Source organism: Falco peregrinus, chromosome Z, assembly GCF_023634155.1.
Source record: "Falco peregrinus isolate bFalPer1 chromosome Z, bFalPer1.pri, whole genome shotgun sequence".
NCBI classification, from domain to species: Eukaryota; Metazoa; Chordata; class Aves; order Falconiformes; family Falconidae; genus Falco; species Falco peregrinus.
Window position 1 is genome coordinate 68,921,964 of NC_073739.1, and position 25,768 is coordinate 68,947,731.

At 36.1% G+C, this 25,768-nt stretch overlaps 1 protein-coding gene across 1 annotated transcript in view; it reads left to right on the forward strand.

Annotated features, from left to right (window-relative positions):
- The window catches only part of FGF10 (fibroblast growth factor 10), a 67,044-nt gene extending 46,048 nt beyond the window's left edge, over positions 1-20,996 (forward strand). Inside the window, exons 2-3 of the mRNA XM_005241960.3 lie at positions 14,663-14,766; positions 18,741-20,996. Coding sequence (XP_005242017.1) covers positions 14,663-14,766; positions 18,741-18,938 — 302 coding nt within the window. The 3' untranslated portion in view covers positions 18,939-20,996. The remainder of the gene's footprint in view (positions 1-14,662; positions 14,767-18,740) is intronic.
- The last annotated feature ends 4,772 nt before the right edge of the window (positions 20,997-25,768 follow it).

Genomic DNA, 25,768 nt, shown 5'->3' on the forward strand with positions numbered 1-25,768 from the left:
CCCAGACACTTTTCTGTAAAATTGGTATCTCATTTTTCTTCAACCTGTGTATGTATTTACTTAATACTTCATTCCATTTTGGCAGTGAATAATTGAGAATTATTCTCTAAATACAGTTTTCTAACCTGCTTTTCATCCTTCTTAAAATACAGTTTTATATGAAACTACTGTATTTATGATAATGTAATGTGATAGTGTCAAAAGCCTAACTATGTATCTCTTTCCCTGAAATGACCTGTCATATTGTCATAAAATGAATAAGATCTAAGAGAATTTGCTGTTGAAAAATCTTTGTTGACTGTTTCTCTACTTTCTTTCATTTCTCTATATGAGGGAATGTATAAGTAAGAACTAAAGGGCAACTCCCCTACTTCAGACTAAAGGTCAGTCTGTTTCCTGTCTCTTGACAGTAGCAGTAGCAGAAGCTTGAAGAGAAGAAAAAGTGATAACTGCCTGTTACACTTTCCTAGTGTCCATCAGTATGCAATTCAAAGACTAATGATGACATCTCTTTAATTGTCCTAGGAACACATTTTTTTAATCAGTTGTTCTGATTGCTTTTTAGTTCATGTAAATGGACATCCTACCAATGATGGCTGTAATCTAACAAGTGTGAAAAAGTACCTTCTTTTGTTTTAAATATCTGCCCAACAATTTCATTTAAGATTCAGTGTATAGTTGCCCCTTCTTCACTTTCTCAAGGTTGCCTACAATTTTATAGATTCCCCCTCAACTAATTCCTGTTCCACCCTGTGAAGCCCTAGGTTTTAGTTATTCTTCAAACAATAGTTAATCCTTATTTCTGAGCTGCATGTTGATCTTTCCTGTAGCTTTTCCAGTTCTGCTTCATTTTTTACGAGATGAGAGACTAGGGTAGCATGTGTGTTCAAAATGCAAGCACAGATGAATTTAAACTTTGTTGCTCTATTACCCATTTCCGAAACATTCCCTACTCCTGTCCTGTACATTCCTAATTTTTGTTTTGTTATCTATTAGAAGACCAAGAAGTGATAGCTGGGCCATAAGCCATTCTGTAACACATTCCGTGTTTATAAACCGAACATTACTTTCCCTATGTGCACCACTTTTTACAACATTCACCTGCATTGAATTTTATCTGGTATTTTATTGCCTTGTCAGCTTGAATCCTGAGATTCTTCTGCAGTTACTCTCAGTACCTTCAGTTTTACTATCCTGAATAGTTTAGTGTAAATAACACTTTTTGTCATGGCATTACTGTGGATCATTAATGAAAACATTAAGCACAGACAACACCAGGATTTTGCTGATTACTTTACTGAGAAAACTGATTAATTTTGTTCCCTATTTTTAATCCAGTACTTATTTATTTATTGTTGTCTGTACATTAGCTACACAACATGCGTATGGTTGTTGAAACAATTGTGGAGTTGTTTCATGCACAAGCAATAAGACATTTTTACATGGTTTTGTATTTGTTGCCTGTGGCCAAGCTGCACAGGCAGCATGCACAGCTCGTGTCTGAGCTCTGACATTGCTTAGAAATGTCTGTCTTCACATGCAAAATCCCAGACAGAAACGTGGCAGCTCTGTTCTTCAGCTGCTCATCTCCATAGCTGTCTAAGGCTAGTTTTACACTGTCAAATAATTTAGCTCCCCGGGTAGCTTTCGGATCCAGCACTCCTGACCTTTTGCATTGCACATGTTAGTTCACACTTAGCCTTTTTTTGACATGAACTATTTCCTCCTGGAATGAACCTCCACAAAATTCTCGGGACCAGGACAGTTCACTGCAGGGATCACTCCTAAGAGGGAGTATGGACAAGACCAAGCCGGCTTTGGTTCCTTTGGTTTTATACACTTTCATGCCAGCCCTGCAAGAGGATGTCTACCTGACCTTGACACCAGACTATACAAACAGCAGACTAGTGGGCTGCCACACGCCTCCACAGTATGTCAGACACAGAACAGAAAAACCACAGACATGTCTGAGGGCTATGGGTAAAGTCTCTAGAGGTAATAGTTGAGGAGAATTGAACCAAGCACTCTCAGGGATGCACTAGACCACCCTAGAAGGTGCAAATATGATTGTCAGCCAGTTTTCACCAAATGGCCTAGGGGCCAGGTGCTCTTTGCAATGTTGGACAGTACTGTAAGCAAAGGTATCTCTGAGCCTGACATAAAAGTACATAGAGAAGATAGGAGGTTCTTCGCCTGCCCTCTACATGTCCCCTGGCAAGGATTCTGCTGGAATCACAGCAGAAAATGCAGTGTCAGTTGAGTGGTTGATTGGGGTTTGTTGGCTGCACGGGATTTTGTGCTGTTGGACTCCAGCAAGCAGAAAAATCAATTTAAATAGAGAAAGTTGAGTAGAAAAGCTGGAAAGAATGTATCAAACCTTCTGAATCGTACCATTCATTAACTGTCCCAAGCATAGGTTTTTGAGTGTTTGTGCAAGAGACTTACATAGTTCAAGGAAAGGAAAAACCAAAAATATTTCAGCAGCCTAGGCTAGGGAATCAGAGTTTGTATAAAAGGACAAGACATGAGGCAGAAGCACGTGCAATTAGATCACATAATCCTGTGTGCAAAACATGCTTGTTAACTGTTATGTGAGAATGTCAGCAGGGAAGATGAGAAACAATATAGAAAGAGACTTGAAGATAATGAAAGCAGAAGGGTGTGAAGTGATTGTGCTCTGCAGATCAGCCTTTTAAGTTTCTGTGCAAGATTGACGATTTTGTCATCTTGCTTTTTCATGAGGTGTTGAATGAATGTTTAAGAAGACAGCACTTATCGCTGCTCATCAAAGTTTTAAAAAAACTGTTTGTACTAGAAGACTGAAAATACCAGCTCCAGCCAGGTTAGGAGACAGTCAAGTATTAAAGATGAAAACACTGTGAAAGACATATATCAGGTGCTTGCACTATAGCAGGCAATAGTTTACATCTGTGTGCAAGAATATAGATCTTGATACTTGCTTTAGTGTTTCAACATACCTTTGATGATGAAAGAAATGTACAGAATATGTAAGATGAAGTACAAATCTAGCATTAAAAAATGAGAAGCTGATCAAGTAGCATTATAACAAGAATAATACAGTTATTGAATGTTGTCTTTTTGTTTAGTTTGGATTAGCTGTAATTTAGGATGAATTAAGTACACATAAATATTTATGTCAGAGAAAACAAAAAATGAATGAACAAAGCAATGAACTGGTGATCAGAGGTCACAGTTCTTTTCAGCTGCTAAACTATTAACCTTAACTTCTTTTCATATAGTAACAACTGGTAATTAATTTCTTTTTATTTACTCCAAGACTGTCCAATAACAATAGTTATAGTAATTGTGCCTTTCAATAAATATTTTGGCTGAAAAAGTTTGGACAGTAGTTTGTTTGCAAAGTACCCAGGGGGTTATGAGCTACCCACAATCTGTGACTGGTCATCTTAAATCATATGCAACATTGACCCAGACTATGTTGGTAAGAGTATTAAGGTCAGAGACCTGTCTTTCATTTGAACACATCCAGGTCAGTTAAGAAAATAATTTGTGGACAGAAAAAAGCTACGAGGGAAAACCAACAGTTAGCTATTTTAAAATATACTGTAGTATTTTTTGTAGTCATTTCTTAATGCTGATCACCCATACTATGCAGCTGCCTTAATCTACACTTCTCAGATGTTCATTCTGTTCCCACAGTCATGATAAAGTTTCCTTTAAAAGAATTATTATTGTGACCAAGCAATACTGGGAATATTTGTTGCATTGTAGCATAAAACTGCTGAAAGTGTTGATGAGTAACTGCCACCAAGGATAATTATGTGAAACAGTGAATATTATAGCTGTCCAGTGGTAGTCTTGCATTATAAACATATGGATCACATATTTTAAAATACCACGGATTCCTTTTTCCTGTGTTAGGCAGACAGACATAAACCATTAGAACCAACAGCTAATTGATGTGGTGAATTAGTGTGTTTGGCAACTTTCTGATTTGCAGGGAAAACACTAAAACTTTTTTTTTTTTTTTCAGAGAAACACAGCAGTAGTGGGATGCTGTTATCTGTATCTGGTCATGGTCTCTTAAAAAAAAGCCTGTAGAACTTTGTGATTTTTCTGTTCTACCCCATTACTAGGTCATTATGCCCGTACAGGTTTAGGAAAAGATCCTACTTGCCACAGACAGTGCAATGCACATTGCTAATCTTTGTGGTACAGTTACACAGTGAGTTTCCTTCTGTCTCCCACCTTCCACAAGAAGATAAGTACTTGAAACTAGCAAATGAGAAACTATATTTTTCCAGTCTTGTTGTCTTACACAATGGGGAGTCAGGTTGAGATCCATAATAAGAACAAATGAGGCCCAAAATTAAACATAACTGTTGAAATAAATTGTCTCATTTTGATGTGCAGCTGAGCAGCCTTCACATGAACAGCTACAGTATGTATCAGTCTCAGTAGGAGGCAACAAACCTGTCATTTGGATAAAGATTGTTGACAGACAAGTAGCAGAGGCCATCTGCAGCACACTGAGTTTTGTAAGTCTCACAACTTCCATACATTTCATAGGGATACCTTTTTTCATCTGTTTATACACTGCCTTAGCACCCAGGCTCACTTCTATCTGCTCATAGCTGTCAGCACTTGAGTAGGACTGGCTTGATTTAATTATAATTTGTGCCCTATTTGTAAATATATTTACTGTATCTGCTAGAAGCTCCTGACTGAACGGCAGCTGACTGCCTGAGCAATGAAGACCTGCCTTTCCTGATATTGCAGGTGATGGACAGCTACTTCTCCTGGCAGTCACCATGCACTTTGACTGTTTCTTTTGCATTGTCCCTTCCTTGTGTGTTAGGATGGGCAATAAGTGAACAGCTTTAACTCCATTCAGTTTCTTACAATTTGCAATTATTCATATTGAAATTTGTACAAATGGTAAAATGCAGGAGGAAAACATAATGATCATGAGTGTGGAAGATAACTTGGCATTCCACCCAGATTGAAATAGGCAGCTCCACACAACTCTTAGAAAATTTACTGAGTTGTACTAGTCTGTTATAAGCTTTCTATTCTCCTGTGTATTTCTGTGGAGACCTAGAAATTTAAGATTTGACAGAAATCCTGAGTGCCTGGTCCTGTCTGCTAAATGGAAACATGTATGGACTGCCAAGTTTCAATTAGGATTTGGCTTGTGATCCAAGATTCCTTATAAACATGTGAAGTAATCTTTTTGCTCAATTCAGTACCCATCAGGCCTTAGTTAGAACGTCAGTCCAGTCTTGGGCATCTCACTTCAAAAAAAAATTAGCCAATTGGAAAGAGACCAGAAGGAGAGCAATAGGAGGTCTAGAAAACATATACTACTCACAATGACTTAAAAAACTTGGATTGTTTAATCCTTAGGGGTATAGGTTGATTTATTTTCTATTGAGAGTTATTTTTAAGCCAGATCCTTCCAATGATTTTGTTTATAGGGCTGCTCCACAAACAGTTATATTTGAAGGGTTGGTGAACTTCAGCACAGAGGCAGAAAAAAATACCTGGGGGAATGGAATTTAAGGAGACTCCTTAAGCTGCCGCCTTTGTCAAGAGATCTAGCAAATCAGATAACTACAACCATACATCTAACCATATATACTGAGGTAGGGACGGGGAGTAGTGCTTTTCTTTTTTTCTCTTCATCCCAGAAACAGATCTGATAATGAATTCTGACACTGTCTCTGTCCGGTTTACAAGTTATCAAATCTTGCAATGTTGGGGTCAAGCATGCAGAGGTGTTCAGACCCTCATATTTTCCATCAACATTCATGTTGCTGTCTATACATCTTCCCATCTTGGCCCAAGCATGGAGCTCAAAAAATCTGGGTTTTGATTAATAGAGCTCAGTACAGCTGGCTCTGTCTGTAGCCATTCCACCTCCACAACGTGAATTAAATCCATGTGAAGGAAGCAAATGTGATATCTTCCCTCCTGCAAGGACTTTGGCTAAATCTGGTGGCATACTTGCATGCTGGTGATGAAAGTGATGGACCAGGTGCCCTTGAGGACAGCTCTGAACTCATATTAACTGGCAGCATAGATGTGTCCTCGAAGTCACTTCCTGCATTTCCTTTACTGAAGTTTAACCTGTCTAACTGTGGACATTTAACAGGAGTGCTGGTGTTTGGAATTGTTTTTTGGAGTCGCCTCTTTTCACTGACAAGAGGGGAAAACATAGGCTAACTGTACTTATGAATTATTTGTTTCTGTTACATGTCAGGACATATACTAGCTAAATTGATTCCTGCCATTCTTGTAAGTAAACTTAAACATCTCCTTTGCTAACCAACAGCTCTCACTACTGCATCACTAAAGAGGTCCTTTCTTGCCATGCTATGCCACCCTCCCATTTACTTGGTCTACAGAGAATCACTGGTTGAGTGGTCCTCGCTCTGCTCTGGAATTAAAGACATAAAAGCAGTAGAAAAGGGAAGGAGAAGTGGTTTAGTTTCCTTAAATCCCCTTGTGGTTCTGAGAAAATTATTGAATAACTAATCTTTTACATGGTCTTTATGCACCATAGAGACTTCACACCTTACGCTAATATTGTGCTAATGCAGGAGGGCTTAGAGATACTGTTCCCACAGTCTTCAAGAAGTTTGGATACATGTATAAGGTACATCTTATCCAAATGCATCAGATGAGGGAATTTGGACTGGAAAGCTCGTGGGACATTCACATTTTGGCTATAGTTTAAATATGACACATTAGCAGCTTGTTCTGTGGTCTTTCAGTACTTTCACTTCTGATTTAGAGCAGGAAGGGTAGAGGTCTCAGAAAATAATAATAACAAGCACAAAATGGATTTTAACTTCAAATAAAGTTTTAGTTCTGAGTGACAGCTGCGGTTATGGTTCACCTTGGTCATTATTTGAGGTTTCTGCCCATAACTGTGGTATCATGGGTTGTGAGATTTCTATCTTAAAATGCCTTCCAAAGGCAACTGCAAAGCCTGTAAGATTACATTTTAATGGAACTACTTTGCTTCATTATAAAGCTTCTAAAGGCACATCTTGCTTAGCCCATCTTCAGTTTCCTAGGTTTATTTTATCTTCTACTCCACCATCTTCCTCTTTCTGTTGTCAATAATTCTTATGCAAGACAAATAAGAGATAGGAATAACTGTATAACTTCTCATTTGGGAATGTTTTCAGCTTAGTTTGTGCAGATGTAAATGGTGCAACAGAGTAGAAACAGGGTCAGTGGCCTCATATTGCTTAGTACTTCACTCTTTCATGACCACATCCAACCAGTCTCCTCATTTCTTTAAACCACCCTTTTTTAAACCACTTTCTAAAAGCAAACTTTTGAACTATGAAATCTTTAACATTATGCCTTATCACCAACTTTATCTGACTCAAGCCAACGTTAGTCAAAGGTACCCCTTCAGAGAAGCTCCCTGCAGGGTGCAAAAACCAAAGTTCTGAAAAGAGGAATGTTACCAAGTTTCGTCCTATCCAGTTACCCACCAAGAGCAGCAGCTTCTTGTCACCATTTGGGAAACTGGGAAGTTTTGGAAGCCATCAGTCATCTTCACATTCCATCCAGATGAACTCACTCTTCATCTGTGGTATTTCTGTAGACAGAAGAAAATGCAAGCAAGGGGGGGGCTGTCTGTGGATCGCCACATATATGGGATAATCTTTGAAAGGGGGAGGAAGATACAAGGTGGTCCTGTTCCTCTACATTAAGAGGACTGCAACTAGGGTTACAGACATTTAAAGTGCATTTTAAGAATTTATTACACAAACAGGATCAGCTACAGAAAAATGGCCACTGTCTCACACTGCAAAGTAGTTGAATTTGGTTCCAGAATCAAGTGATCCTCATTGCAGGGTATATTTGGATCCATTGCAGTACTGCCTTGATAATACATTTGGTACTCTGTCTAGCTGTCTTTCCTAACAAATTGCTTTCCTAACAAATCACTCACATTCTAGGATGTTTTGTAAATGTTTTGCTTCATATTACCAGCATTTTTATAAAAACACAGGACATTTGGAATTACCATACAGAATTATGAAAGTGCCACTTTTCACTTTTGTTTTTTATAGCCACCCTGTGCAGAGCAAGACAGCCAGTCAGCTTTCTGTTGCCTTGTCATTTATATAATGATGACTTTTATAATCTATAAAAATAGTTTATTTAAGTTAAATATATTTGGTTTCTATTGGGAATATGTTTCTAGCCTTCGGGACCTGTAAAGGGAGCACATGCATAGCTACAGGGCACGTTTCAAGTCGATATTTGAAATGTTTCTAATTATAATGAGTTGGAAATGGTTTGGGTATTGAAAGCTATGCTTTTACAGTGGATGTGGTCAAAGGGGATTAGTTATAATTGTTGAAGTTTACAGAGTTATGGCTGTAAAATAATAGTGTGCTATCTGCTTTAAAACCATAATGGAGGCCACAGCATATTTTTTTCTTTTAATTATTTTAGTTTCCTTTCCAAGTTCCTAAAAAGCACAAAGCCAGAAATGAGTAACTACTAACAAGAATTTTCCCCCCAATAATATTAATGATTTGTAGTGCTTATTATCAAACCTAATTACAAGTCACATTATAACATGGAAGTTACTTACTTTACACATTCTCTTGGAGTGAAAAGTTTAATGCTTGGAAATGGCTGAGCCCAAGCAATAGTATAAAATCAGATAAAAGATACATACAAGGAAGTAAGTTGAAATGCCTTGTTTGTTTCAATCTTCATCAGTTGGAATAGAAAAAGAACAAAATGAAAATGAGTTGGATGATTTATCTGTTTTTTACTTGATAAAATTTACTTGCTATACTCAGTAGGTTGGCCAAGCCTCTAGAGAATAATTCTGAAATCAAGGAAAAAAACAACTCCCCAGATAACTGAGGATGTAGTAAATGTAATACCTGTCTTTAAAAAAGGAGGGAAAAAGACCTAGAGACAAGTCAGCATATCCTAAGAAAAAATACAGCAAAAGTAATTTTTAAATAAATGTTTATAAGCACCTAGTAAATTAACAGCCAAACCCAATTAATTAAAGAATTAATGAAATAAAAACAATACCAAACCAACCTAAATTTCATCTGTGGTGAGATAAAAATCTTCATGCATAGGAAAGAAGCAGCAGATACCATAAATTTGGGAAAGATTTTTGAAACTTAATGTCCCTAATGATATTCTTTTAACCAAGATCAGCAAGCAAAATCTAAGTGAAAGCCTTACAGTGTGGAAAGCTGTACTCCGGAATGAGCAGTTGTTCACTGCCAATCTGAACAGAGGCATCAATTTACACAAGAGTCTCTTCAACATATCTCCTAGTAAAAAGTAATTAAGAACTTGAATGAAGGAATTGAAACTAGGATTATAGAAGTTGCAGGCAATATGAAACTTGGAATAGTTGAAAGTATTTTGGAGGACTGAATAAGAACTCAAAACACTGACAAATTAGAGAAATTATCAAACAAAAAGGCCACAACTGAGACACATGCAAAGTACAACATTTAATTAGGAGTAATCAAATTCACAACTATAGAATGAGAAATAGTTGCTTACATTTCTTCTGTGTATCCGAGTGTGGTGGATGACAAATCAAACAAGAATCACTGTTAGCATATTACTGTAAAAAATGAGGAATTATGCATAAATGTATGAGTATGCATATATCCTTTGCAGGAAATATGAAATGTTCCTTCAGGTATCAACACTGGTAAGGCTTCATTAAAGTACTATGGCCATGCTGTGGGCACAAGCAACAGGCATGTTCAAAGGTCTAGAAAACCTGAAAGCTTTAAGGAAAGCATTTTAAAGCTGGGCTTGTTTAGACAGTGAAAGCTGGTAGGTAGATATGTAGGTTTAATAATAATTTCTGAATATGTAAAAGGTTACTGCAAATTAAAAACCATCTCTTTCATGTTAGTTTACAGTTTAAACAAGAATTAATGGGCTCAAATTACAAGGCCATTTAAATTGGACAATAAAAACATTTTCTAACGTAAATGGTAGAATAGGCTACCAGGGGGTTATAGAATCTCAGGTTTTGAAGGTGTCTGAGAACAACCATCCATCAAGAATATCTTTCCTAATTAAGTCCAGTGGAGTATCCACAGTGATGTGGCATCCTTTCAGCCGTATAGGCTGTGACTACACATAGGCTCATACCTCCAATCCTGCAGCTCTTGAAGAATATGAAATTGTGTCAAATTGATCTTGAGAGCCCATGGAAATTATATTTTTTTATTGCAGTAGTATATAAGTCCAATCAGAGCCTGTGACTCTACTACATAAACCTTGAGGAAAATGCAAAAATTTTTGTGCCCTCAAAGAAGTCAATTTCATTAGGTGAGAAAAACGCTACAGTTTTAACCTTCATAATGTAAATGTCAGTTATATTTTTATATGTTTCTTCTTAATTTAATAATGACTTAATAATCAAATACATATTTTCACCCTTACATCCAAGGCATTTGATTTACATCCAGTCTATTTCAAAGTTCTGAAAAATCCTTATGACTTCTGCTTGTAGGTCCAACTCAGATGAGTTGGTGCTTTCATGCTGACATTTGAAATTTGTGTCTACATCACTGAGACCTATGAAAAGATACCTATTGCCTTCAGAAGATTTCTATAAAACTCCTGTAACAATCTTCTTCTGAGAAAATCTGTAAATAATACTAAATAATTTGCAATCTAGACAAAAGCTAGTTCTGTGCTTTAACTAGCGTGTAACTCCAGTGAAGTCTCTGGGGTATACAGGGAGTAGCAGGGTAGATAAAGGGTATACAGGGAGTAGCAGGGTAGATAAATACCAAATCAGGTCCCTGTTACCCAAGGGGTAATAGATCATGTATTAAATTAATTTGTAAGGAAAAACGTCCATTAAAATTTCCCCTTCTCCTCCCAAAATACTGCAAAAGTTAGAATATGCAAAATTGTCACTGAAGACTATAATTTTTCAACTTCCAAATACACAAAGCACACTCAGTAAGAATAAATCCAGGATCGTTGGTGATGAGATCAACCTGATAATAGTTCTCAAGAATTCAGCTACATTTGGCTCCAGTTAAATAGTGTAACTAGGTATAATCAAGCCAGTTACTGTGGATATAATGTAAATGTAGTAACATTTCTCCTCATGACCTCCTTTCAGCTCTCCCACTGGGGATATAATGGAGTAAGTATGTATTTGGGATATAATGGAGTATGATTGCAAACAAATTTTACCAGAAAAAAATACTGTATTTTCATTAATTAGTATACATTCATATACTTCCATGGCTTTAACTTAAGTACTGAACTGAAGAGCAGTGTATCTCTATCATTCAAGTGCAAGACACTTAAAACGGGTTAATTCAGAACAAGTTTCTTATTTAAGCACTGTTCTCTTTCAGCTGCAAGTGTAATAGTCATGGTTTTGAAATGTTGAACCATAGCTGAAATGGTCTAATACAGTGTTTTGTTACAAGGAAAATGTGACAAAATGTAATTCAGTTTAATCCATTTCAACATAAAAAGTAATGATGGCACATGTTATGCCAGTATCTTTTTTCTTTTAGTGGTGGTGGTGGTTTTTTTGTTCCTGCTGCTGTTAGAAAGGGACCCAGCCTAGTTTTAGTGGTGCCACATTTGGATTACAGCAATTAATTTCTGTAGAAAGAATTAACTAAATTCTTCTCATCACTTTTTGGCATGGAAAATACAAAATACACATCACTCTGTAAAAGGAAATGGGCATTGTAGCAGTGTTTGCACCACATTCTTACCTTTTAGTAGCTCGTCATCCACATAGCCTAAGGTTCTCCGCTTAATTCTGTTTGGTTTTGAGCACAAATACTTGAAGAGATGTCCCATGGGAAAGGAGTATTAAAGTCCACTGCTCTGTATTAATGCTTTCACAGAAAAGCAAGAAAGAAACTGGCTTTTCTTTGCTGTGAAAATGAGCAGCTGTGCAAGAGTAATCCAAGTATAATAGGCCTTGGCTGGATTGGACTCATTGATCTGCTTGTATCAATGGCATGACAGTGGTATATATAAGATGACCATCAAGACTTAATTAGGGAGCCCTCACAACTTCTATTGAGATTAGAGAGTATAATTCTCTTAATTTCACATACGGAAAGTGATATATGTCTGCATTGCAACAGTAGACAAGTTAGCCCTAGAAGTAGATCATTGGCCTTAACTGACTCTTTCTGGGTCTTCCTAGATGACAGTTCCCCTAAGTTGTATCCTCTTGTTTACACCTAAGCACCTTGTGTTAATTCTCAAGCTAACGTTACATATAATTAAATAATGGAAATTGTGCTTAGAGTTTTCATTTAAATAAATAGCCATAACTTTTCTGCTTTGCAGTAGTTAGACAGCTCCAGCTATTAGAGGGGCCTTTGCTGCTACGGAGTTGGATACTACTGATGGCAGAGTGAGCTGATTTGGGAACTGCTGTTTTTACTCCCTCACAGGTAGCAGACTTGCAGTGCTGTACAGAACTGTGCATTCACTCTGTTTGTTCAAGTCTGGGTTTCAGGCCTGAGGGGCAATTCATGCAGAACTGTTTTCAAACGGCTCTAAGAAGCTCAGGGGCAATTCAGATCTTTGACAGTGTAGGTGAAGTTTTTAGTTTATATATGCAACTGCATCCTTAGCAATAATGATTTTTCATGCTGCAATTAAGACTCTTACCATAAAAATCTTACAGCAGAAGGCTTTATCAGTTGATTTTTTTTTAATACTACATCATCATTTTTGTCTTTCAACATTTATATTTGCATTTTCATATGAGTATTTAAACAAAATAATCCTCCACTTGCATCTTTTCATAGGTTTGGACAAGGAAATTTTTTTAAATATTATGTCTGGTTTAATATGGTCCATTTTCTGAAGGGCTTACTACATCCTAGACCTACTGTTGTTTATCTTGACGTTCTCACTGAAGTCTTTCTCATATGCAAGTACTATAGACCTGGTGACTGTGGCCAAGCTAATGTTTCTTGCTAAGTAAACCCAGAGCCTCTGGTTCTTGCATTGGAATTTATATATCTTCATATCAAGTACTTCATATACAAATATAGAATTTTAAATATATTGAAAAATGCATCCAGGAAAGGCCACCTCTCCTTTCTTGACAATAGAAGGAGGTCATTCATGTTAAACTGCCTAGTTTGATGTTCTCCCTCTTCTTCACATCCATAAACTACATAATGTTTACTTCTGAATAAAAAACAGCTATTACTTTTTCATGCTTGATTCACAGTTGCTGCCCAGGTAACATCAAAGCCTCTACTTCCAGTCACAGAATAAATAACAGCCACACTCCTGAATTGCATAGACCAGTTCAATGGCCATACAGAATGGCTTTTGTACCACATACAAAGCAGCCATTTTAAAAAAAAAATACAGTGAAAAAACTTCCTCCTCATGTCTCTGCACACTGAAGTCCACATGGTTCTGCAGGCTGAACAGAATGCGTTCATTTTTCAGGGACACAATATCAGCATTTACAGAAAAAGCACTGAATCCCAAGTGACACTGTTGGCTTCACTTGATGTGTAGTTACCATAAGGAATTTTTAAGTAAATGAAAAAACATATGGATTTTTCAGTACTACTCTGCTCAGACAAAAAGTATAGAATATGTTTAGGAGGAAATTACTCCAAATTCTTTTATTTTTTAAACAGGTAACAAGTCATCAGCGTTATTCCAGCTGATCTATTCACTATATTTGTTGGCTCAGCCTAGGATGTCCTTTTCTGCCCCTCCTGTAATTTCCTCATTGGGCCCTTAGTGACCACTGGGTTAGACGGGCTATTGTTCTGACTACTACTTTAGTATCAGGAGAAATGTTACAGCCAGGCGTACAACCGGGATAAAACATTTAGAAGTTGTTTGGTTGGAGCCATATTTATCCTCTGTTAAGACTCAATGCTGAAACAACATAGCCATCTAGGTACTCTATTAGTAGTTGAAAAGGGATCTCTGAAGTCACTACCTAAGTTGTAGTAACTTCTACCACTCCCAGATCACTATGCTTTTGGGCAGAAAACGTAGGGGTGAAAAACTCTGTCTCCCATTACTGGCCCCTTGAGCCATCCACTATCCCAGAAAGAGTTTGTTTTAAAGAAAAAAAATTAATCATATTTATTACAAACAGAACAAAATGTTTCTGATATCTGAAAGACAAAGATAACACGGCCGTTAGGGTTAGTCTTACTGTATCCCAAAATGTCAACACACTTGCCAAAAAAGAATTTACCAGCTCAGTGCAGCCAAGAGATTTAGTTTATCTAAATGTCCTACAAGGAATAAATAGTTTACCACTGGTTTTGAAGACTGGGAGAAATATCACATTCTATTGACATATGCTATAGATTTAATTTAATGCTGTGGTTCAGATGTCTCTTCTGATAAATTTTAGTAAAATCTACGCTAAGAAGAATGGAGCTGTTTCAGTATTTATGGGGTTTAAAATGCAGGGTTAGCAATGGAAACATGTTAATTGAAACAATGTTTGTATATATTCTTGCAATGGTTTAGAGAAGAATTTTGCTGAAGTTTGTTGGTCAGTTGGTTCCAAATATAAGTTTAGTATTTTTTAGGTTTACTGTGATTTCTATAGCAAGAAGATCCTCTAATGAAGAGATTAAATAGCTCAAATTTTATTTTTTAGGCATATTGGAGATAACATCTGTAGAAATCGGAGTTGTGGCAGTTAAGTCCATTAAGAGCAACTATTATTTAGCCATGAACAAGAAAGGAAAAGTCTACGGCTCTGTAAGTATTTTTCTACCTTGCAAACGGACTGAAGCAGACAGCACAGTTCCATCTCTTACCCACTGAAAACCCCACTTGTCTGTGTATATACTACTAATTAGAGCTGAAATGAGCTGTTCATCAAAATTTCATTCTCTGCTAAACCATCAGCCCCAGTCTGCACAAGCTCCCTGTTGTTTGGTAAGCTCATATCATACCAAAGCAGCTGCAGGGATTTATCATGCTTACTGCTTCACTCAGGTTTCTTATTAAGTAGTGGCCAATGGAGAGTATCCTACAAAATGTAATCTTTAGGGCTGGTTTTCCTTGGTTTTCTGCAGTACATTCACATTTAGCAGCAAATCTTGGAGGGATAAAGTGCACCTGAAATCTTTGAAACTTCAGCTGGTGGAGCAGACACACCAAATTATCAAACTATGACTTTGAAGGGGAAGATATCTAGAGTAGCCAGCTTTAAATTGAGTGTATTAATTAATAAACAGGATTGTGGGCAACACAGACAGGCACGGACTTATATATCAGCAGATACATCATAGAATTATAGAATCATAGAATGGTTTGGATTGGAAAGGACCTTAAAGATCATCTAATTCCAGGCCCCCTGCCATAAGCAGGGGCACTTTCTATCAGAATAAGCTTCGTGTCTGAGCAGAATTTGGGTATCATTTGAAAACTGTATTTGCATTTATGTAAGTTTGGGCTTACTGATACTTTCTGGGGGGAGGGGGGGTGGGGGTGGGGGGGTGGGAGGGAAGCAAACAAAAAACCCCAACCCTACAAAGCCCAGTAACTATCCAAATATTTTTAATAGGAAGCAATATGGTCTATAAATCTGACTGCTAAACTCAAGTGTACCCTCACACATCCACATGATTACACAAACACCAGATGTTCTGGTATTATATCTGATTTGGTTTAAAATTTTGCAACTTTTTCCAGTTCCAGTGAGTTTGAGCCCGCAGAAATGTAAACTTATTCAAGTCATCTGCAAAGATTATGAGCTGATCACATTGCTCAGTGTTCAGAGCACCCATAGATGCTCTAAAGACAGCAGGTCACGGATGGATACTGGCACTGGGTTTATCCTTAGGCAATGTAGCTAAGCCTCTGCTGAAAATACTGAAGTAATGCCAGTCTCAACTAAGACTCAAGGAGCTTGAAGTCATTTGACCCTCTTTTTTAAGGAAACATTTTTATAGGTGGGTTTAGTTCATACAGCTGTATAAACTATCCTCCCTCATCTGCACTGTAGCTAGTCACTCCTGGTTCAAAAGGTGACTTCTGACTTTCTAAACTCCTGGACAGTGTCAGAGAACCACATTAAGGAAAGGCCAGAATAGAGAAATGTTACTGAAACTCCTGTAAATGTGGTTTTTAACTTCTAGAACCACAGTGATCAGACATACAGGACAATCAATGCTCAGTCCTGCACCATTGAGAGGTATAAGCATGTACTGAGTTGCTGACAAAGTTACTATCTGTCAGTTAAGCTACACTCATTGATCATGGGTATGCTTCTGTACACATACGAAGGTGTCAGCATAAATCACCATCTTCAATTCACACATCTCAGTTTACAGTGTTTAGTCATTTTTGATGGCCTGTCCCAAAGCCTGAGTTCAGTTTTCCTACCCAAGTTGTTAGCTGTGGCTTGTGTGGTGAGAGTCCATCCCAACCCCACATACACACAAAAGAAGTCAAAGTATCTTTCATGTACCATAGGTGGAAACTGCTGCCATAAGGTTCAGTAATTCATAGTGTATTTGAAATAGTGTTGACAGGAGGATACGAATGCGGAAAGCCTTTTTTTTAATTCCAGCTGAGATAATTTTTCAATATTCACATCATAAAATCACAGCATAATGACTTATCAAAACCTATTCCATAACGCTTCAGAGATTTCAAGAATGCTTCTGTTATTATTTTTCTCATATAGACTTGCAGTTAGACCTATATTACTACATTGTGGCAGCCTGCAGATGGATATGAAAAACAGAACCAATAAAAAATTTAAAAACACTCTTAAGCATGTGCACAATAGACATTGGTGCAGGGTTATGCTGACATTTGTTTGACATGAGCAAAGCAGTCCTGGCCTAACATTCAGACCCCTGCCAATAAGACTTCTTAACCACATCACAACATCATCTGTTCTCTCTTTATTATCTAAGAATAGAGATAAAACTTTGGATCTGAGTAACATTCTGCATCTGGGAAAACAAGTAAGACTCGATGTTTATCAAATACTGTTCAATTTGACTGACTTTGAGGGAGCAAAAGAAGACTCACTATTTGGTTTCTTTAACAAAATAAGCCGCTGGTAGGTCAGAGAACTTATTGCAGTTTGGATCTGTGACTGATGTCCAGCTGCATTCTTAATACCTTGATGCCAGAGGTGATGTATTGCAGTAAATAAATATTAAATGACCTATATGTAGCTTTGTGAATACCAGAAATATCAAGCGTGGATTTGTAGACTCTTCTCTTGATAGTGTCTTCCCCACCAGTGGTTCAAATAACTACTATTCCCAATGTCAAAGAGCATGTTGGAAGTCAAATTGAGTTTAATTATGCACAGTTTTGTTAGGAAAACATAAACTTGTTCTGTGCTCCTAGCAGCTAAGTAAAACATTAATTATAGACCCAAAAATTGTTACTGTATCAAAGTACTGAACATTAACTACTTTAAAAATTCCAATTTAAATTAATAGGAATAGAAAATATATCTTAATATTCATATGTCCTTTTTTATTAATGTGGATACTTTCTGTGTCTTTAATAGCTGAATATCTGAGGGATTTGATCATAATTAAAGATAAAACATGCCAGAAGTTCTTATCTGTGCCATGAAAATTGTTTTATTATTCAGACATATTTCTTACCTTGTTAATAGACACATTAAAAATGCCACATGTAGTTAGTATATCATACTCTCAGATTCTGACTGGCTTCTACCTGAGGTGTGAAATGACATTTTCTGAAATACAGAAATAACAAAATGCTAATTTTTGGTTGTAATTGAAGGATGTTGTAAATGTTGCACTTTTGAAGGCCTTCTAAATGGAATATAAGTAACTTGATAAAAGTGGAGGTTTTTATATGTAGGGATTATTTTTTTATGAAAACAAAGCATTCTTGGCTTCATTATAGAGAAGAAGATCTTTGTAAGAGTGCTTTTAACAGAAAAAAAAAAAAAAAACAAACAACATTTCCTCCTACATGCTTCTATTTTTTATTCTTTCTACCCAACTGGTAACTGGTTCTCCTTTAAAAACAGAAAATCTTAAACCATAGTACTATATGCAGAGTTGCTTTCTTTAGTCAATAAGATACAGGATGGTACATTATTCTTTTTTGACTAAGCCCCTTTTGAGGTCAGCAGAGTAAACAGGCCTCACTTCCATTGTAACAGCAGCATAACAGTGACTTACACCCAACCAAAAAAGCCCTTTTTCATGTCCAGTGTGGTGTAAAGGATAAGGATCTTACTTCAAATAAGAAGTAGGCCTATGTCATGCGTATTTGTTTAACATACAGTATCAATAATCTCACTCAGGATATTTAATGGTTATATTTGTTAGAACTGGAATATGATGAATGATTCTGAGATTGCCACCTCATACTTTGAGTTTATGACTGGGAATTTGATTTAATATTGTTGCCATATTCTAATACAGAGAAGTTTAATTTCATCTGTGAGTGAATTATATCATATCTCTGCTATAATTATGTACTGAATAATTGACTATGTCTTTTTTTTTGTTTCATTTTTTCAGTCTAACTGATGTTGCTTTAAATGCTCTGGGCACACTGAAACTTTTTTTTAAATACACTGTGGAATCCTAAAAAGGTGTCACATACAGAACATTGAAATCTTCCAAAATGGTTTTAGAATTTTAGAAACTATTTACCTGCAGTATGCTGCAACTCTGAAATATTATGTTTATTCTGAATTTGTTTTCTTCTTTTAACAGAAGGAGTTTAACAGTGATTGCAAATTGAAGGAAAGAATAGAAGAAAATGGTTATAACACATACGCGTCCTTAAATTGGAAGCACAATGGAAGGCAAATGTTTGTGGCCTTGAATGGAAGGGGAGCCACAAAGAGAGGGCAGAAAACAAGAAGGAAAAATACTTCAGCTCACTTTCTTCCAATGGTAGTAATGTCCTAGATAAAGGAACTATTTTATTGATGCAGTTGAACCAAAGGCTCTTATTTCAAGAATATTTGGTAATCCTGAAGAGTAAGTGCAAAGAAATAGTGCAGACATCTGCTTGTTTGAAAAGAGAGCAGGGGAAGCCTTTGAAGGTTTTGTACTCATTCCTGGCACGTGAAATACTTTTTTTTAGTTCAGTGTCATATCTTATAGTCAAGATAAAAGCTGGATCAAATGGGATGGAAGTTATTGCCAGTGTGAACAATTGTTTTTTTACCTCTTCAACAGAACTTATGGGACATAAGACAATCTGTTGAATGATCTTCATGGGGAATGCTATTTATGGAATACTAACTCATATCAAAGACCTTAATTGCTCAGTCAAGCCTAATGATCCAATGAACAATTAGATACACAAGCATTTACTGGAAGCACTTGGGTCATATGCACAAATAATGAAATTTCTGGAGAAGCCTTGTGGAAAAATGAATAGGATTAAAGAATATAAGCAAAGTAGTGTGAAACTGTTCTAACAAAACGAATAGTATGGTTTGCTTGTATGTTCTAAATTCATTTCTTTTTATTTCTCTCTAAGTTATTTATTTAATAGGATGTTAAATATCTTTTTGATTTGAAATGTTTCCTCATTTGCTTCTTTGTTACTTTCCCATTTTCTCAGTACTTCACTTGGAGGTTGATAGGTTAAAATGTCAAAACCTCAGAAGTACTCTGAGAATAGGTATTAGACAAGGCTTTAAAGGCAGATTTTAATGTGTATAATCCATTTTTTCCCTAAACTGTCTTGCACTTAAGCAAAAAGACCAAATGAGCAGCGCTTGGATTTATCGTATTGGGTGTCTCTATGGCAGAGCATTTCTTTTACTCTACCAGCACTCAAGAACAAACTTCAAGAAATACTTTGTTCAAAGGGTCTTTCTGCTTTTCTGAAATTGAGAGAAGGGGATACATCTGTACTTTGGTGTCAATGCATCTGTGTATATATTCATCTGATTCTGATTTCAATGTGGAGCTAAGTTCTAACGCATTGCAATCAGTGCAGTATTCTGCAGGAAGCGTTGGGCTGGAACCTAGGTGTGGACAGCCCTGTTAAAGTCACTAAGATTGCAAATGTTTAACTGTGTAATTCCCAAGTGTAAAATTTGGCCTCTGAAAGGTAGGTAATAAGGCAACACAGTCCTGCACTCCTTCTTTAATTAATACACCCATTCAGCACGTTTGTCCTTGTTACCAGCTTGCAGAATCATGGGCATATAGTGGGAGTGATACCTAAGTAAAGACTGAGGGACGGGGATCCAAAATCATGCTCATGCATTTATCAGAAATTATTACTCACACATATATTATATATGAGAGCCAACTAAAAAGCTGTGCTGGTATCCAGCTTTAGCATGCCTTTCATATCCATCATAGCAATTGGTGGCTCAAAATACATAATATCCAGCACATTTTTAGGACGTGTTACTAGTCCCATGGCTTAACTTGAGCAACTGCAGTATAATAAAGTTAAGCATAATATGAATTTTGTTCAGTTAAAGGTACATAAGGTTTGTTTTATGTTTTGCTTTACTCTGTAATTTTAGAGAGCTCTGGATAGCTCATCAATGTAACCATATTGAGATTCATTTTGTTAGAGCAGATAAGTAGAAAACAGTACATCAAACAATTTGTACCACTGTCTTCACATTGTATTCCACTAAGTAAATAAATAAGTCTTTGCAGTGTCTTTAGTAAGAAACAAAAGTAGTATAATATTATTTTGTTCTAAATACTTTAAGTGATAACTATGAGATTATATTGATGCTGCAGTTTTATCTTCAATATTTCTTGTTGTGAAAAAGTTGGTTTTATTTTTATTGTTTGGAAACTGTATTTTGGTACAAAGGAGAGCCTTGCTTAATGTGTCTTTTTGAGAATGTTTAACCTGTATAAAGGCTGGTGTTGTTGGAATCTTCTATAACTTATTTAAGTCAATGTTTAACCAGCACATCAATCTTAATCTGTTATTTAAATATTAGCCATTTAAAAAAAGAAAAAAGCAAAAAAAATACAAAATGGGCAGATTGTATTTTCTGTCCTTAAATAAAGTCAACTATTTTAAAACTAGGAATTCATTGAGAGACAACATTTTAGCTGATAGCTGACATTGTATTTGATGGTACTTTATCTCCAGCTTTCTCTTCACAAATGAGATTTTTTTTGAAAAGAAATAAGGATTTCAGATTTTAAATGTAATTGCAGGTCACAGAAAAACTTAACTGCCGTGATAAAGGCAAGTTTCTCTTTAAATTTGTAATCATAATTAAAACTGACAAGACATAATGGACCACCCGCAGTGAACATTCAATGTGGGCCTGGGTGAATGCAATATTGGATGACCACTTAAAGAACATTTAGGGTACAAATGAAATTCTCTTTTGACAGAATTACCTATATGATGTGGTCAGGGGATGAATTGTACATAAATATTATCGTAGTACTTAAAACACCATGCTGCTAAAAGACCAATATGGGGAAATATCACTTTTCCAAAGTGCGTCAGGAGCTATTTGTGGTTTCTGAAAATTAACCAAAATAAAAATAAAACACTTGAAGGAATCAATGATTCCTGTGTGTTTGGTATACTGTAATACCCACTGTAGTGGGAGCAAACTGCAGACACTATCTAAAATATCACAGATCTTCAACCATAAGCTCTGTTTTAAATCACCCTCAGCATAACAGACTCCTGAGTAACAGGAAAACAGAGGGAGGGATTTAAGAAAAAAAAAAGGGGAAATAAAAATCACTGAGGAACAATGTATAGTATGTTGTATTTAAATAAAAATAATAAAACATGGGGAACAGAGAATAAGAGTATTGTCTTTGTTTGTTCTATGAACCTGAAATAATACTATACAATAAAAATGAAAAGGGAAAATATCTGTTGTACTACAGGATGTGGTTTGGTGCTGTGTAGCCCCAAAACAAAACAAAAATTTCTTGAACATTTGCAAGTTTCTTTAATGTTTTGCATGTGTGAGTCAGATATCTCCACACTAATAACAACCAAATGCTTCAGATTCTTCTTGAAAATACTCAAATCCATCTAGTTTATACAGTGTAAAAAGCAACTAATTTAAAGCAAGCACATTTTATGAAGGAATGAAGGATTTAGGAAGAACATGTACTCATATTTTTAAAGTAAACTTCAGATATGGAAAAATAGTTACATTTTATATAAGATGTCATCCAAGACATTTCAGGTTATAAAGTTCCTTAACTGTTAGTAAGCTTTAGTAATACAAGAATACCAGTATATGAGCATAACTTTGTAATTCATGCCCCTGCTGAAACTGATTCTCCCTATTCACACGTCAGTTGTAACTGCTTCAAGGAGTGATCTCGAAACTAATGCATGAAGACAGCTCCTCTTTTGAAGTATCAAGTATCATTATTTACTCTGTTAAGATTTTGGGACAGAATTCATCCTGCTAATTTCCTATTAAATTGGAGAAATAAAAGTACAATGCATAACACAAACACATTTTCTGCTACAGCTAGTCAATGTGTGATGACTGGTGTTATTTTTTCAGAAAAAGCTCATTGATTAGAAAAATTTCAGTGCAACTGCAAGTAACACATGCAAAAAAAAGGTGTTTCCCTTCATACTATAAGCAACAAATAGAATATGAAAAATCAATTGGGTTTGAGTCTTATCAGATTATGATTTATAATTATGCTTACCTCCTCAAATATTTGGATTTCAAGTTTAAATATATGGAAGATTTCTTGGAATAAAATTTGAGATTTTTTAATGAAACATGGTAGATATCAGATACCTGACTGATGTCTTCTCACTCATTAATTCCAGACAAAAAAATGCAGTTTTCCTTTGCCCACCCCAACAACATAAAGAAAATATGCTCCAGTGAAAGGCAAAATAAAGGAACCTTTACTAAGCCTCAAGTAACTGCTATGGGAACACTGATCTCTTAAGTTACTGCGGTACAAATGAGAGGAATTCACACTTCTGAAATTCCTCACCAGGACCTTTAGTGATGCCAGCATAAAATATATTCATTACTGCAAAATATTAACTCATGCAATTGAATAAATGCATATGGTGGTAGTGACATCAGAAATACATGTCCTATCAGACCACTGTTCAACTATGAGGTTATGAAAATCACAATATCTGAAAAAAGCCACAGATAATTCCCCACTGTATGGTTCTGTGCAAGATATTTAGGGCACTGATAGTATGTAGAAAATGCACCACAGTGGAAAGAGAGTCTATATTTACATCAAAGCTCAGACTCTATATTTATCTTCTGATAACATAGTAAATGAAGAATCAAGATATTACAGGTTCTTTATTACTACTGAAATGTAAAGTGTGCCTACCTTTGTTGTAGCTATTCATTCAAGCTCCAGATGTACTATTTCACCATCCAAACTATTCTGTGGCTTGGTTTAATTTATTTTTTTTATTATGAAAATGCTTAATTTTCTAATTAATTAATTGCTTAATGAACTTTTAACTTTTTTATTTGCTAAGTCTTCACAGAAGCCTGGGAAAAGGCCAAACACTGGTCTACACCTGAATCTGCACTTTTTTCTACCTATAAATAGCTGGAAAAACAGATTACATTCAATGTTGTACACACAGGAACTTGCCTTACTCAGTGAGGTGTATCTGAGTGGGATGAAAAGTGAATCTCTCTGCTCTGTTATTTTCATGATGTCCAAATCTGTATACTTGTTTGTATTAGAAATACTCTAGAAGTCTGACTTCCCCATGTTTCCCAAATGTACATCACAAAACCATATGAGCACTTTGGCTTTTCCTTTTATCTCTCTTTCTTTTTTTTTTTTCTTTCCTTTTTTTTTTTTTTTTTTTTTTTTTTAACAAGTTGAGACAGCATTCAGAAAAGGAACTGCCTTAGCAGGACACTGTACAGACAATTCAACATTCTTTCCAAATTGTACTGAAATAATCCATTCAGGTCAATCAAAATGTTTTGAGCATGATCTTCTAGTATCCATATCAGTAAGCTTCAGATACAATTAACTACTCAAAAAAAACTGTTTTATTTATACTCAGTTGTAGAAAGACTAGTTCAGGAAGAGCAGAATCTTCCAGAAAAATCAATAAAAACCTTTTAGATGTTAGGGTCAATAGGCCAGAACCCTTCAGGCAATATTTCTAACAAATCTCAATTTGAAAAATTATGGTATTGGGTGTAAATAAAAATCAGAACTTAAGTATTCATGTGAGATATTTTAAAATTTGCACTAAATGGGAGCATGAAAAACCCTACAATCTTCATTTAATATTTTCAAAATATAAAGTTTTTGGTTTACTTTTGTACTCGTGTGTGCAGTATATTTCTTGTCCAATTATGGTAATTTTCTATGATGTTTTCCTTCTTTTACATGTAGTGATGCCCCCAAACAACAAAAATTATAAATGGTTGGCTCAGCGAGCTTGCACAACTGGTGTCTGCAGTACACACTCATTAACGCCACAAATGCAACTCTCATTTCTGGTTCGATGTAGAACATGACAGAGACCCAGTGATACTGCAGTGTTTTAATAAATCTTGGCTCCCCTGAAACTATCCATATACGTAATATAAACATGCAAATTACGTTCACAAGTTAAATATGCATTGTGAGGATAGCTTGGCTAATATAACAACTACTGTGCACAAGATACACTGCACAGGAAAACATATTTACCACCTTCTTTCACTTTCCATGGTTCACTAAAGAAAAGAGAAACAAAAGAAAAGAATATATTATAGTTATTTACAGTCTTCATTGCTTTTCTTAATTGGTAGCCAATACATGACCTATGCTGGTCTTTGACTGGATCTTATTTCAGTGATGAAACAGAATAGAGATACCAGCAATGTTGTAAAAGAAAGGTCAGCCTTTTTCTCTTCCTCATGGCCAGCCAGTTTGACTTACTGAGTGCTACTGATACAGCATACAGTTTATGCTCACTTAAATATAGATTAAGCTAAAAGATTCCAGCTTAGGAAGAAGAGATATAGCTCTGCTTATCCTATTAAATGTGTACTGTATCCTTTGCCTGACAGCGACTGATAAGATTTAATACATTAATTTATTTAACTGATTGCTTCTTAAATGTTCTGAGGTGAATGATACAGTATGAAAGAAAAGTCTTGCTGATAGCCACAATGATTACATTTGCATGGTAATTGGGAGGTGCAGTGGGAAGGTACAGTGTCAGGCCAGTTAAAATACTTCAATACCAAATCCTGCAGTGAGGTTCAGCCTATATTCATACTGGAAGCCACCATCAAGTTGTAAATTAATGCCTGGGCCTCCAGATGCAGGAAGTCAGTTATCTAGAAGCAATGGTAGGCCCTTTGTTCCCTTGACGTCTCTAGTGTCTTAACCATTCTCCACATTAAATTTACAAAAAACTTGATTGATTATGTGTACAGATGTAGAATGTGAAGCAAATTCTATTTTCAGTCAGAAAGTGACAGTGACTGAGTTTAAGTCACCTGCAGCAATTGTGTTTCTTCCCCTTCACTCTTGTAACATTTTCCCTGGACTTCTTGTCTGAGTCCTGACAGAAATACAGTGTTTCCTCATTGCACTTGAAATGCAGTACAGCGTGAGGTTTCTAACACGGCATCTTATGTACACCAAGCAGTAAGGATGAAAATTCACTTGTGACAAAAAATCAAGGTGGCACCTTGCAAACACAAGCATTGCTGAAAACTGCCTGTGAGACACAGGACTGTATGTAAGAGCAGGCTACTCCTCAGCACTTATGTGACAGGTATTCTGTTTGGTATTAAGCCTTA